Consider the following 14,296-nt stretch of genomic DNA (forward strand, 5'->3'; position numbering starts at 1 on the left):
CCTTTGTTTAGTTTTTTTGCTTCAGAAAATTCCCTCTAAATAAGGCTGTAGATGCTCTCTGGGTTCTACTCCAGGTCCTCCTTTTGCTATTTCAAGGGTTAATCTTCTATTTTGATGTAAACCTAGATTAGCAAACTCAGACCAGGTGAAACTTCCAGTGATCTCTGGATGGCAAGGAAAATTTAGTAAAACAGAAAATGTTGAGGCCATGAGGGCAATACTGGAGTCTTTAACCCATAAATCCATTTAAAATGTATTTTTTTAATGGTCTGAAGAGCTCAAACTGAAGTCCAGGATCAGATTCCCATTTCAAGGGTGGATCGTCTCTGGCACGGTTAAAAAAAGGTCTTGGTTTTCTTCAACATTGTCTAATTTTGACAAACGGAAAGCAGGCAGGGTGTTCAGACTCCCTGTGGTGAATTTTGTCTCATTGAGTCACTGTGATGTTTGTTTCAATAGCACCTCAATAGAAATTCCTCAGTTTTACAACTGATATTCATGCGATCGGGACATTAACTTTTCACAGATCACCTTGACAACCATCGGATACGGAGACAAGACCCCGAAGACGTGGACGGGACGGATGCTCTCGGCGGGTTTCGCCCTGCTGGGGATCTCCTTCTTCGCTTTACCGGCTGTGAGTCTTGAAACCCATTCATCATTCCGTCCACTTTGAAATGCGTGTTCTCATATCCAGTCCTTGAATGTGGCACATGTGAGTGAAGCTGGGAAATAGACATTTGCGAGAAAGATACAGACTGCATCCACCTTTTGTTCATTCATTGAGCTGCTCTCTGTCTTCCTTCAACCCTCTCAGGGTATTCTGGGTTCAGGTTTTGCCCTGAAGGTTCAGGAGCAGCACAGACAGAAGCACTTTGAGAAGAGGAGGAACCCGGCAGCCTACCTCATCCAGGTACACACACACACACACACACGCACACACAGAGTATTATTGTTGCTGATGACGTATCTCTGCTGTGTGATTAAAACTCATGAAGAATCTTTTTCCAGTTTCTCTTTCAAACTCCACCGACCCCATATGAGGCCTATGGCTCTCTGAGGGGCTCCGGGGCCCTGTACCGGCCCCAAAGACACCTTGCCACCCTCCCCACCCTCCCTTCTGTTCTCACAAGGATGAAGAAAGCAAACACAGGATCTCATTTATGAGAATTTCACAGACTTAGGTCTTAGGTTCTCTCCTCTTAGCCAAGCATTTAGCCGCTAGCGATCCACAACAGTAGTGGACGTTTCAAAACCCAGCAACCTTCCTGTTTGGAGAAAGCGGCTGTTAATCTGAGTTCGCCACAGACAAATACGGTGAAATAGCTTCGATAAAAAGAAAGTAACATGTCATTTTATTGGCAATCAGCTCAAAATCGTCCTCCTCTCTGCTGATGCTCCGTTCTTTCGAAACTCCAGGTGGATTATAAGATTGCTGGTCTGAGTAAATCCAAAACAACAAAAGTCTCCTCACTTTTCACACACAACTGTATTTCCCCATGCGCCTCCTCCTTGCACCTCCTTCATCTGCCTCCTCCACACATCTTATTCTAATCTCCATTCACCTCTTCATGACCTCCTGATGTCCTCCGTACACCTCCTGACCTCTTCCATGCACATTTTGACCTCCTCCACGGACCTCCTCCATTCACCTCCTCCTGACGCCTTCTTAACATCCTTTTGACCTCTTCCATGCACCTCCGCCATGCGCCTCCTGGTGATGCCTTCGTAACGTCCTCCTGACCTCCTCCAGGCACAACCTCCTCCATGCACCTCCTCCTGGCCTCCATGCATCTCCCCCATGCACCTTCTCCTAATCTCCTCGTGACCTCCCTGCACCTCCTCCCGACTTGCTCCATGCATCTCCTGACCACCTCCTGACCTTCTGACCTGCTCCTCCTCTCTTTTCTTCTTCTCCTCCTCCTCCTCCTCTTCATGCTGTACGTCCCCATGTTGTACCAGGCTGCGTGGCGTTATTACTCCACCGACAGCTCCAGGCCGTACCTGGACGCCACGTGGCGGCACTATGAGCGCCTCCTGCCCCCCCTCAGGCATGTATCCATGTCTGCCCTCCGCCCAGCCACACCAGAGACTCTCCTGCTCTCCCTTTTTTTGTTTTTGTTTCACTAATCAGCTCTTTTCATTTGTTTTTTTTTTCTCCTCACCCTCTTCCTCGTTTTTGTTGATTTGTTCCATCCCGATAATTTTTGGTTATTTTTTTTCTCCTGGATTTACTTTGTCTTCTTCTGGGTTTTGTGTATTCTGCATGCAGTGTGTTTGGCGTAGTTATGCGGCTGATGAGAACTCGGTTTCCATTGCTACCTGGAAGCCTCACTTGAAGGCGTTGCATACCTGCAGCCCTACAAAGTAGGTACAACTATGGCAGCTGTTGTCTGTATTTGGTGTCTGTGCCACTGTAGCCATCTTCTCCGACGCTGCAGTTATCTCCACTTGAACAATGTGAAAAAAGCCACTGTAAATGTTCTTTCCTATTCTTTCACATGTCTGCTTTGTTCTCCTGACTGAGCGTATAAATGCACTTTCTTTTTCTGATGGGAAAATGGTTCACAGCCATCAAAAGGACTGATACTTTCCAGGCTCCGTTGATCTCAAAAGAAATTAAAGTATAAATGAGGACAGTTTGTGAAGCTGCTCATCTTCTCATTGTAAGTTAAGTGATTCATCAATGAGATTGAACCCCACGTTTCCCCTGAACGTGTGTGAACGAGTGCATATGGATGGAGTCTGTTGAGTCACCGGGGCACACATGTCCGACTCGAGCATTATCCTTCTGTTCCACCGTCTGATCCTCACACTCCTTTGGCGACAGCAATTTCATCGGCTGATTAAGCGTCATTCGTTGGGCCCGTTCAGACCGAGCATTAACATGTTTCAGGTGATCAGATCAAATGTGATCGATGTAGCTCTCGTAAGGTAATGATCCTATTGGGATAGTTTCACTTTGTTAAAGCCGTCTTAATCTCGCAGAAAAGTGAAGTCCATTTTCAGACTGAAGCTGGATTTGGCAAATATAAACTAATTAAAGTTTACATGAACTGCTGAGTCACTGTCTCTTCATCATTTTAAGGAGCCTGGAAATATTGGGACAGCTATCTGCAATGTTTACAAATCACTTATCTCACACACACACACGCACGCACGCACGCACGCACACACACACACACACACACACACACACACACACACACACACACACACACACACACACACACACACACACACACACACACACACACACACACACACACACACACACACACAAACACACACATCTGCTGCATATGCTTCTTTAGTTCGCCTCCACAGTTTGCATGAACCTGCACGTTTTGGACTCTCAATTCTGTCTATCGCACCGTGGGTGTGTCTGCGGGTTTTAGCTCGTTGCACTTAAATCCTGCAGATTGTAAATATATTTTACTGTCTCAGCAGCCATCCGCTGAATTTTATCGCATCTCGCAGACTGTAGATTTTCTACAGCTTGACCACAGAAAGCAGCTCGAGCACATTGAATTAGTATTATCTAAAGGAGGTGCCAGTAGAAGGTACCATCTACGATTTAAGCAATGCAGGCTTTAAACATCAGTTGTCAGCAGAGCTGTGTCAGAATCTACAATCAAGGCTCATTGGCTTTAATAGATAGATTTAGACTGTTTTTATTAAAACAATGAGGCACGGTACCTTTAAAAGATTAATCCGGTTGATTTTAATTTGGTTTATTTCTTAGTAACGTAGCTGATTGGTTTCAGTTCGATATTCTAAGTTCGAAATGTATCAAAATTTCGACAAAAAAAGTCAAATTTAAGATTTCTTTAAGGTTCTAACTCCAACCAGCTTCATTAATATATAATAGATCTGAATACAACAGTAGATTTGTTTGCAACACAGTTAGCTTCAATGCCAACCATGCAGACCTACCAGGCTAACAGGCTAAAATGAGCAAACACACCAGCGTCATCATTTAAAAGCTGAAATGTCATGACAGCGTGTTTTTTCACTCATCTTTTTGTCTTCTTCTGACTTGCCTCCAACAGGAAGGAGCAGGGAGAATCCACCACGAGGTTTGTGATGTTTTAATGAACCTTCACTGTGTTACATTGTGTTAGCTCAAACCACAGGAGGTCAAATAAGATTCTGCCACCACTCACACGTCGATTTCAATCTGTCGAATAATTCGTGGAACCTGTTTGCTGCTTAATCGCTTCTTCTCTGCAGACAACACATGCACAGGCACTAAAACTAGAAGCATTCAAACACAGTGATTCTCCTGTTAGACATGAGAAGTACATGCTAAATGCCTGAAAAGTTGGGTTTCCTGCGGATGTCGGAGCTCGAAGCGCTTCAGAGCTCCTGCTGTGAGTCTGGTTGAACCTTGCAGGAAGAGGAGGTTATGTAACGTGTCGTGTTTATAGTTATGAAACACTGAGCAAATGTTTGTCTGTAGACCTGCATCCAAGTCTTCATCCAGACCTGCATCCAGGTCTTTATCCAGACCCGTACCGTATCCCTCGAGCCTGGTGTCACAGCTGAACGAGAAGCTTACTCAGAGTAGAAAACATTAAAATAAAGATGAGATGTTTTTTCTCGTCCATATTGAACAACAACAGTCTTTCTGTTGGGTCGATTCACAGAGGTTTGGTATACAAGAGCAGCCAGACAAAAGAATCACTTTTAAGCCTCTTCATCTCCTGGTTCCATGGAGGGAGAGTGTCTGAAGGTTTTTGGCCCCACGCGGCTGAATCAGGCACTTGTTGCCGAGGCCCGGCTGAATTCACAGATTTAAATGAGGGATATTGACATGAAGAGTGTGAGTCACCAAATTACAGCTTTTTATCAGATGGAGCTGTTCCTCCACTCGGCTCAATTACCTCCATTCTGCTGCTTCTAAATGTCAGTGGTCCACTAATGGAGGCACGGCGAGCACCTCGGCTTCTTCACTTCAACCTTCACACACACACACAATGTTGCCTTTGCATCTAAAGGATCCTATTGTACAAGGATTCAGTCATGCATATAGCAGGTTTCAATGCCATGTACTAATATGAAACATGAGCAAGGTATTAAATGACATGTTAAACTGAGGTCACGTTTACACATATCCGATTGCAGAAATTGATATTTTCCCTGTATTTAATTTTTGAAAAACTTTATTGATACAAACCAGATAAAAACCTGGTTAAGAGCTGCTATGAACCTGTAGGGAGCAGTGCACCGACATGCTAACACTAATATGATGGCGCTGTCAGCAGTGCTATTATTCAAATCTTATGTTTACATGTTACTGTTTCGCCGATTATTAATGGCAGCATTCTGTGTTGTTTTCAATTTCACAGACTACGGGAGTTATTTTGAAACTGTTTAGCTGGTTGGATAGCAGCTTGCGATATCTTCACATAGCTGATGATGCTTCTGTCACACACTGTGACGTTAATCTCTGTCTCCCCCTGTCTACATGCAAACGTAAAAAGTTTGTCCGAATCTTCACTTTGTCTGGAGTTTTCAGACATAATCCTTTTTGGTGACTCGTAGCTTTGTTTACGTCTAAATGAAAGGGTTAGGTACGGGTTCCATAAGGAGGAACTACAATGCAGTCCTCTGCTGATCCGTAGTGACAATCATCACTCTTGACAACCCAACAATATATAAATAACTCATTAGCCATAGAAACCTTCCCGTTGTTGTACGCAGATGCTGCTTTGCACACACTAGTTGTTTTGTGAACTGGGTTCATTGAAATGTCGGCACGCTACTCAGCACCCTTGTGTTCCGACGAGGAGCAGACTCTCCTCTCCGTATTGGGGGAGGAGATTCAGCAGGAGCTGGACTCTGCTGTTAGGAATTATCAAGTTTTCCAAGCTATGTCCCGGTTTTGCTCGGACGTCTCCGCACCAAAATGTAGTGTCGTGACATCCTAACATACTTTTGGACATAATTAGTTCCACATGCATACAAATTACTACATATTCCGCACTGAACCTATACAATGCTAACAGAAGAGCTGAGGGGCACAAAATGTCGATCCCCTTTAAGTAACATCCATCAGCTCAATAGAACATGAACCAGTGTAGGGAGAGGCTGAGGGGTGAACATTCTCTCCTCCTGTCTCTGCATCATGTAACACATCACGTGTGTCTATCTCCTCTTGGTTTTTAGTCAGATTCATAGTAGTAAACAGAAGCTACTGAGGAGGTGTACCACTCGGAAACATAGGTACACAGAATTCCTGCTCTTGTGGAGTTTTTCTTTGGGAATGCCGACTAATTCTTGGTGCATGGGAATCTGTGGGAGGCCATGCAGGTCCAGTCCAGACCTGCTGTGGGGGGGGGGGGGGGGGGGTTGCTCTGTCTTCCACCTTTTTGTTTGGATTTCTGACAAGCACCATGCTGCTGTGCCTGCTGTCTGTTTCTAAACTGCCCCATCCGTGTTTCACTCTCACATCCTGCACAATAACTCACCACTTGAAGCTTGCGTGCAGAGCGTGACGCTCCATCATCACTTTCAGTGTTCCGCTCACCCCCCCGTGCTGCGTCTTAACAAGTAACCGCATCACTCCACACAATGCACACGCAGCGCTAAAACTCAAAACATTTCTGGCTTCTTATCGCTAATGAATTCCCGATAATGGTTAAGCCAAATCTAAAAAGGCTAATCTCCACTATGGTTACATTTCACTGCACACAGATGAGTTTTCTTCCACCCTTGAACGTAGTCCTGTTTCTGTGCTGTATGTACAGTGTAAAACCAGTATTACAGTGTATCACTTCTACTCTTTATAATAACAAGTAACTCAGTACTACCATGAAATTATTTACATACTAAAGTTCCTGGCCCTGTTTACACACATGACGTTTCAAGTGAAGATGTGAGGCATACAAATAATTTTTTGTAACATCGTAATACTTTCTTTTGTTTATCCCTTATCCATGGAGACGGAGCGTTTCAAAAAACGTCCACCTTGGTGAGCCGTTTTCAAAATGTTTTGTTGTTAGTGGCTCCAAGCATCGTTGCCGTTTCAACGGACCACTTGAAAACCTTGTAGTGTAAAATGAAGCCTCAGTCGATTTCCGTCTGCAGCTTTGCTAGAAAAGTAACGGTAGTAAAAAGTCATACAATATAAATTCAGGGCACATCTTCCACCATGGTAACACTTTTTAAGTGATGTTTCTCTGATCGGTGCCTGACGCCTGCGCTCTGCCTCTGCATGTTGTTTCTCTGCATACACTGACTCAGACTCTTCAAACACTTCATTCCACTGTTTGTTTACATCCTGCAGGTCACTTTTCATGTAGTTTCCTCTTATAATCCGACACCTCCTGGAAACATACACGTGATAAATCACTGGACACACAGAATCAGTTTGTGTAGTGACGCTCACACTCGGCACACACAAAGCAACCACAGCCTGCTGCAATGCATGCTGGTCCTTCTTCATCCTTCCTGCAGTACATATCATTGAGGCCGCAGTGTGATGAGATGGTGAAAAGAACAGACTTCATTCATCCAGTCACATCAAACTTCTCCAAACATCTCATTTGCTATTCCTCCTCTTCCTCTGGGTTGCAGTCAGAAGTTGAGTTTTAAGGAGCGGGTAAGGATGGCGAGCCCCCGAGGTCAGAGCATCAAGAACCGTCAGACGTCCTCGGTGAACGAGCGGCGCTCCCCGGTGGCTGAGGCGAGTACTGAAGGCAGCAGCCCAAGCAAGGTGCAGAAGAGCTGGAGTTTCAATGACCGCACACGCTTCAGACCCTCACTGCGCCTCAAGAGCCAATCACGGTCCACCACCGACGGTACACACACACACACACACTCACTCACTCACTCACTCACTCACTCACTCACACACATACTTATAACTCAGCCAGCATTATTATCAAACTTCAGGCTTAACATGAGGACATTCGACAGAGACGAGCTCCCTGAGGCCTTTTACCGTTTGGTGTAACTGAACAAATAGTTAGTCGAACCCTCACTGTGGCCCCTCAGGGTCCAAACATTTACAGACAGAGCCGTTGGTCTGTGTGTGTGTGTGTGTGTGTGTGTGCGTGCGTGCGTGCGTGTGTGTGTGTGTGTGCGTGTGTGTGTGTGTGTGTGTGTGTGTGTGTGTGTGTGTACACTCTTCAGAGCTGGATTTTCTTCTTTTTTCATGGAATTTTCACATTTTCTTGGGGTTTATTGTATCTTTCTGGAGTCTGTTATTTCTACCATGTACGGTGTCCTCGCTCGATGGTTCGAAACTTTCGCCAACTTCTAATATGATTTAGTTCTTCTATGTTACTGTGTGTTTTTGTACTGAGAGGTTTGTGTTGTAAATGTACTCTGTTGATCTGCTCTGTGAATGAAGAAGTCCTGAACCTCAATATGGACCCAAAGCTCTATTTTTTGAGTTTTCGTTCTGAAACTGGAGATTATTGTTGGTCTCTTTTGGTAGTTTTCAGGTGCCACATAAAACAGTCGATCTCATGCTTGTCGTTTCTGCAGTTTGTAAAACTTTTCGAGTAAAACCCCATCTTGAGGTCAGTTGTTCCCGACCTTTTTCCCTTCCTCTGTGATCTGAAGTCAGAGGTTCTTCTTTCTGCCTCCTCTCAGCAGCAGACTCCAATATGGCTGCCGACGACGCCTTCGATGAGAAGGGCTGTCACTGCGAGATCTCCGTGGAGGACTTGCTGCCCTCCGTCAAGTCCGTCATCCGAGCTGTCAGGTGAGGCCAACAATTCCTTCTCCTTCTTTAATCTAAATATAGCAGTAGATTTTATGATTTACAAGCTAAACTAAGTAAACCTTTCGGATGGACTACCTGAAATGAATAATCCCACCACTCTTTCTTGGTTGTATTTGTTGCTGCTGATGTTCACACAGTATGTAAGAGGTGGATTCCTTGTTCTGATGGTCTGTGCTGGAATCCTCCTGTCAGGGTCAGAGCTCCCCCCGGTGGCCGCTCTGTGAACTTCTGCCTTTTGCTTGCAGGATCATGAAGTTCCATGTGGCCAAGAAGAAGTTCAAGGAGACGCTGCGTCCGTACGACGTGAAGGACGTGATCGAGCAGTACTCTGCAGGACACCTGGACATGTTGTGTCGCATCAAGAGCCTGCAGACCAGGTGGGAGGCTGAGTTTTACCCGGCCTCAAAACAACTGCAGATAAAATATAAACTAAAAGAAGAGCAGTGAGGAAGTTCTGCCTGAAACGTTTCTGCTGTAATAAAGAGAAACTAAGTGATCACAGTGCTGTCCGTATATATCGCAGAGAAATTAATATCATACAATCTCACCAAGTCACCCATTAACATGTCAGGAATGTTGTGGCTTTGAATGTGGCCGCAGTGTTGCTTTTAGTCTGGTGGATGTGTTTTAATTCTTAATTTTCTCAGGGAATAATTGATCCTTCAGTAATCTGTAAACTGCTCTGCAGGGTTTCTCCGTGTGTGTGTGATTGGTCAGATGCTGCAAACTCTGCCCTTTTCATGTGAACACGTAGTTGTGGGTTGAACCAGTGAGTTAATAAGTAGTTACGTTTATCAGGATCGTACCTGTCTGGATAAATCAACCCAGGAAACTGAGAGAGAGCCTGGATATGTTGATTCATAGTACAGGCCTCGGTTATTGTCAGTTTATATCTTCATTTGGTCCTGACTGGTGGATTTCTACTCACTCTACCGCCTCTCATTGAGGTGTATCTTCTGTGTTTGTGCATCTTTTGTGTTTAAGGGTGGACCAGATCCTTGGGAAAGGCCAGATTCCTCTAGATAAGAAGATCCGGGAGAAGCTGCTCTCTGAGGGAGACTTGTTGGAAGACGTGAGCATGCTGGGTCGAGTCTGTAAGGTGGAACGACAGGTTTGTGTTCTATTCTTTTTCTTAATTTTTTCCTGTTTAACGGAGAGGGGGGTCTAATTCACTAAAAGGTGGCAGCTGATTTATTAATAGTTCTTGATGAGATCAAAATCTATTTGCTCCATTTAATCAGATCTATTTTTGTCCAGCACCTGCAATTTGTGAACGTCCAACAGTCAGCGTCAATTAAGGAGGCAGAACCACAACCAATAGATTGTGTATGAATGGTTAATGTGCTTTTCAAGACTTTCTTCTTCAAGAAAAGTGTTCCGAGAAGATTCCAGATGTGACTGCAGCCCAGAATTTCCATTCACTCACACGTTCCTCTTCCCTCCCCGCAGGTCCAGTCCATCGAGTCCAAGCTAGACTCTCTGCTCGATATTTACCGGCAAGTTTTGAGGAAAGGGTCGTCCTCTGCGTTGACGCTGTCCTCTCTGCCCCTGTTCGAGCTAGAGCAGACCTCAGACTACCACTCCTCGGTCTTTAGTAAGGACCTCTCCTGCTCCACTCAGGTCAGCAGCAGTGGAGCGCCTCCTCCCGGGGGATTCGTGACTCATTCCTCCACCAGCTCACACCTCTCTCAGGGAGGACTCCATCTCATCCTGGCGCCTCCTAGCGAGCTCAACCTCAATCTCAACGCCTCCTCTTCCACGCCTCCCTCTGGCCTCCCGTCCTCGTCCTTCAGCCCATCGCCGCTGCCTCACCACCATCACCACCACCACCATCACCACCACCATCACTCACGTCATCTCTCTCAGGCTCAGGCCACCACGCTGGAGAGTGGCACCGACGAGGCCATGGAGAATCCTCCACCCATCCTCACCCCCAACAGCATCAGCAGCTCCGGGGACAGGGCAGGGGGAGATGGAGGGTTTCCTCTCCTTGCCAGGCTTCCACCGCCGCCCCCTTCTGGCCGAAGCCCAGCTAACTTGGTCCGAACTACCTCCACAGAAGTGCCATCAAACATGGAGAACTTTTGTGGAGGTCTCGGCACACAGGTGGAGGACAGCAGTGTCAGAGAGAGCCTGGGTCTTGGGCTGGGGCTGGGAAGGTTGACAGAGCAGCTACACGACGGCACCAACAGCAATGGAAGGCTCAATGCCAAGGAGGACGGATCCTGGAGGAGACATATGAGCCTGGAGCTGGAGCCCCTGGTGCCACCGGCCATGGGCTGCTGCTCCAGACCCCCCCAGATGGACCGAGGACTGGGCAAGTCCATATCAGTGCAGGACCTGATGCAGGCAGCGCCAGGGAGCGTGCACGATGCCCGCCACAGTCTGTCATCGCCGAGCCCCAGTACAAGCAGCGACTCCCCCATCGGATTCCACAGCCGGAGCCTCGACCCCAGGGGTGGAGGAGGAGGTGGATCCGGTCGGAGTGCTGGTGGAGGTGGGTGGGGGGAGGAGGACCTCTTTATCAGTGATAGGGACATTGAGACGCAGGCGTTTGACTTCTTGTCACAAGGGACGACTGGGGCCCACACCTTCTCCTCGGAGCTCCTGCGGACAGGGGGCAGAGCAGTGACGGGGTCCCGAGGCTCGAACCGTAGTCCTGCCAGTGGCCACGCGTCCTCCCCATCCACTGGCAGCACTGAGCTGCTGAACATGCCGCATGTACGACTAAAATAGACCCAGCCACACATTGGGAAAGCGAGCAGATCTCACCTCGCAGAGACGGTTTTTATCCTTTTGGAGGGAAGTGGGAGGGTGGGGATATAACACAGGCCTTTTTTTTTTTTGTTCTTTTCATGTTGATTCGTTTAATAGGAATCACAGTATTTTCACACAGGCTGGCCATGTATGGCGTGTCATTGCATGACTTTGTTTCAAAATATGATGGACAAGCCTGAGATGAAAGATGAAGGATTAAAACACAACAGACGCCTAAAAACCTTCACTGGAAGACAGTTGGTGGATCTGTGACTGTGATTTAGAGCATGAGGAACTGCATGATTTCAGTCAAACATACGGATTGAAACATTGTAATTTACACTTAAGGATGGAGGCACCAAGAAACGGTGGGGGGAAAAACCGACTGAAAGTACTCATCTGTTATAAGTGTGTTCAGCCACATGAATGTTACCTCTTCACCACCAAACTTTGTCTGCATCCATTTCCAAACGTTCACCCAACCTCCTCAAGGTAATATGCCTAAAATACACTACTCACCAAAAGGAAGAACTTTTGTGTTTGCTAGATAGGTCTGATCTTTTCCCTTGTTAAATAGTGCCACATTTAGAAGGAACATGCAATTGTCCAACTCTTCACTCCAACACCCACAGTACATCTGAGCTGTTTGATGGCTGGATGTCAGGTCTGCTGGCAGGTCGTTCCAATGTCAATCAGAATGTTGAGGAATCTGAGTTTCTAAACCAACCATACTTTATCAATCCCCCTTGGGAAAATTCCTTCCTGACTGGGAGCGAATGAGCATCAAGGTTCTTGCTCAGGGTTCCACTGTGGCGACTTATCCGCTCTGGGATTAAAACCTTCAAACTTCCAATCAATCCACTTCTCTAGCCTGTAGGCCACCATTGCCTACTATCGCCACCTCTTGACATTCAGAGGTGAGAATCTTTGGGCCCCAGGATATCAGGACAAGAGTCAATCAAAAAAAAAAGATCAATTAGAAAATCTATCTTGCACTCATCCTAAATAAGCATGTTTCTTACAAATGTGTGTCCAATTTATAAGAAGAAATCTGACATTCTAAGGGTCTCAGATTTACAGCTGACAAGCATTGTCATAACAAAGAAGTAATCCACCAAACAGAAATGTCCTCACATTTGTGACTAGCTCTTATGGATTATCAGTTATCAATGGCTGTGACTTGATTTCCCCCAATCGTTTTGTGAAGGACTGTACTTAATGTGAAGACCATTTTAGAGTTTTCCCTTTTCTTACTGCAGCCTCAGGTGATTCTGTATGTTGGGGGGGTCATAATTTCTCTGCAGTACATTAATCAGCAGACTTATGACATAATGAACTTCACTTCCTTCAGTGTTGCATCATGGTTGCAGGTTCGAGGCAGGTTGGTAACAAGAGTCAGTTGTAAATCTTGAACTCTGGGAACAAAACAAAAAAAAACCGGTCATGAGGTTTTGGTGGAAGTCTTACTGTTGAGGTGCACCAATATGCATGCACACAATGCGCACAAATACAGACAAGAATGCGTACACGCAGCCAGCCGTCCATCAATGGGAGGATCTGAGGAACTGAGTGGAGCTTCTTTTTTTTTTTCTCTCCTTTTCTTGTTAGTGATTTTCAGATCAATTATGCAGCGATCAGCTGGATTTCCAGCTGAAGACAGCCATGTATTGAAACGCATCTTGAATGTCATTTCCTGGTTTAAACAAACTATTTGACACTCTTGTCAGGGTAGGAGTGACCGAGTGACACGCGCTTGTTTCAGTGCAGAAACAAGAAACACTGAGAAGAAGCTCACTTTGTATTGCAGCTTTTTGCAGCTGTGTCTTTTTCCATGAAAAGAAGGTTTTCAGACCTTATTTAAATCATAGTTAATGTTTTCATACAGTGGACTGTGTTTTTTTTTTGTTTTTTTTGCTTCCTTGAAGTGAACTTTGCTGCAGAATGTAATGCTTTTTTAAGTAGAAACATGACATCTATCGCTTGAACTGCTGAGCAGTGACATCAAGATGATTAATCAATGTTTTCCTCCTCGTGTTGCATGGTACGGAATCGGGGAACCATTTCTCTTTTAGTTTTAGGGGAAATATTACTCGAGCAGGACAGTCAGTTCTGGCTCCATAGCCCCCCCCCCCCCCCCCCCCCTCGCTTGCAGTACCTCAATGACCCCACAGACGTTCCAGAGGCCTCGGCTCGTTTGATTTCAACAAGCAGATTTTTTCTTTCCTCGAGGTATTACAATATATTTTGCATGAAGAGGCTGTCATAATCACATCTTATCTAGAACTGATAAAGAATGCTGTCTCATCGAGTCAAATTGCTGTTTATGGTTCAAACGGACTGCAACAGAAGCAAATGAAGCCACCCCGGCTCTGATATGAAAAATTTGCAGTACATACAGTTTTACCGGTGCCTTGCTTTTTGTGGTGCATATTCAACTCTTGTCCATTCAGTTTTCCTGAGAAGTGCATTAGGAAAAATGGTTGCACTGTCTTTTTTTTTTTCTTTCTCGCTCTCTCTCCTTGTAACTGTTCTGACTTGAGGCATTTTACAGTTTGTTATATTTTTTAATCAGAGATCATTTTGCTACTGGGCATAAAGACGGGCCTGTTAACATTCTGTCTCGTTTTGTTTAATTTATTTAAATTATGTGCACTTATTTACAGACTAGTAATAATCTCAGTTCGATTTATGAAGCCTGTAATGTAATGAAAATGCAAGTGAACTTTTATTCTCATTCATCAATAAAGGAAATTCTACGGAAAAGCCTGAGTCCACTTTGTCACATTAAAGTGAATTATGGAG

At 45.4% G+C, this 14,296-nt stretch overlaps 1 protein-coding gene across 1 annotated transcript in view; it reads left to right on the forward strand.

Annotated features, from left to right (window-relative positions):
- Positions 1–11,517, forward strand: part of kcnq5b (potassium voltage-gated channel, KQT-like subfamily, member 5b) — a gene marked incomplete at its 5' end in the record, with an annotated part of 96,610 nt that extends 85,093 nt beyond the window's left edge. Inside the window, 9 exons of the mRNA XM_080494309.1 lie at positions 527–637; positions 818–913; positions 2,273–2,367; positions 4,053–4,079; positions 7,582–7,805; positions 8,608–8,716; positions 8,983–9,114; positions 9,722–9,848; positions 10,187–11,517. Coding sequence (XP_080350435.1) covers positions 527–637; positions 818–913; positions 2,273–2,367; positions 4,053–4,079; positions 7,582–7,805; positions 8,608–8,716; positions 8,983–9,114; positions 9,722–9,848; positions 10,187–11,473 — 2,208 coding nt within the window. The 3' untranslated portion in view covers positions 11,474–11,517. The remainder of the gene's footprint in view (positions 1–526; positions 638–817; positions 914–2,272; positions 2,368–4,052; positions 4,080–7,581; positions 7,806–8,607; positions 8,717–8,982; positions 9,115–9,721; positions 9,849–10,186) is intronic.
- Positions 11,518–14,296: the final 2,779 nt, after the last annotated feature.

This window comes from Blennius ocellaris (genome assembly GCF_963422515.1).
Source record: "Blennius ocellaris genome assembly, chromosome: 3".
Lineage (NCBI taxonomy): Eukaryota > Metazoa > Chordata > Actinopteri > Blenniiformes > Blenniidae > Blennius > Blennius ocellaris.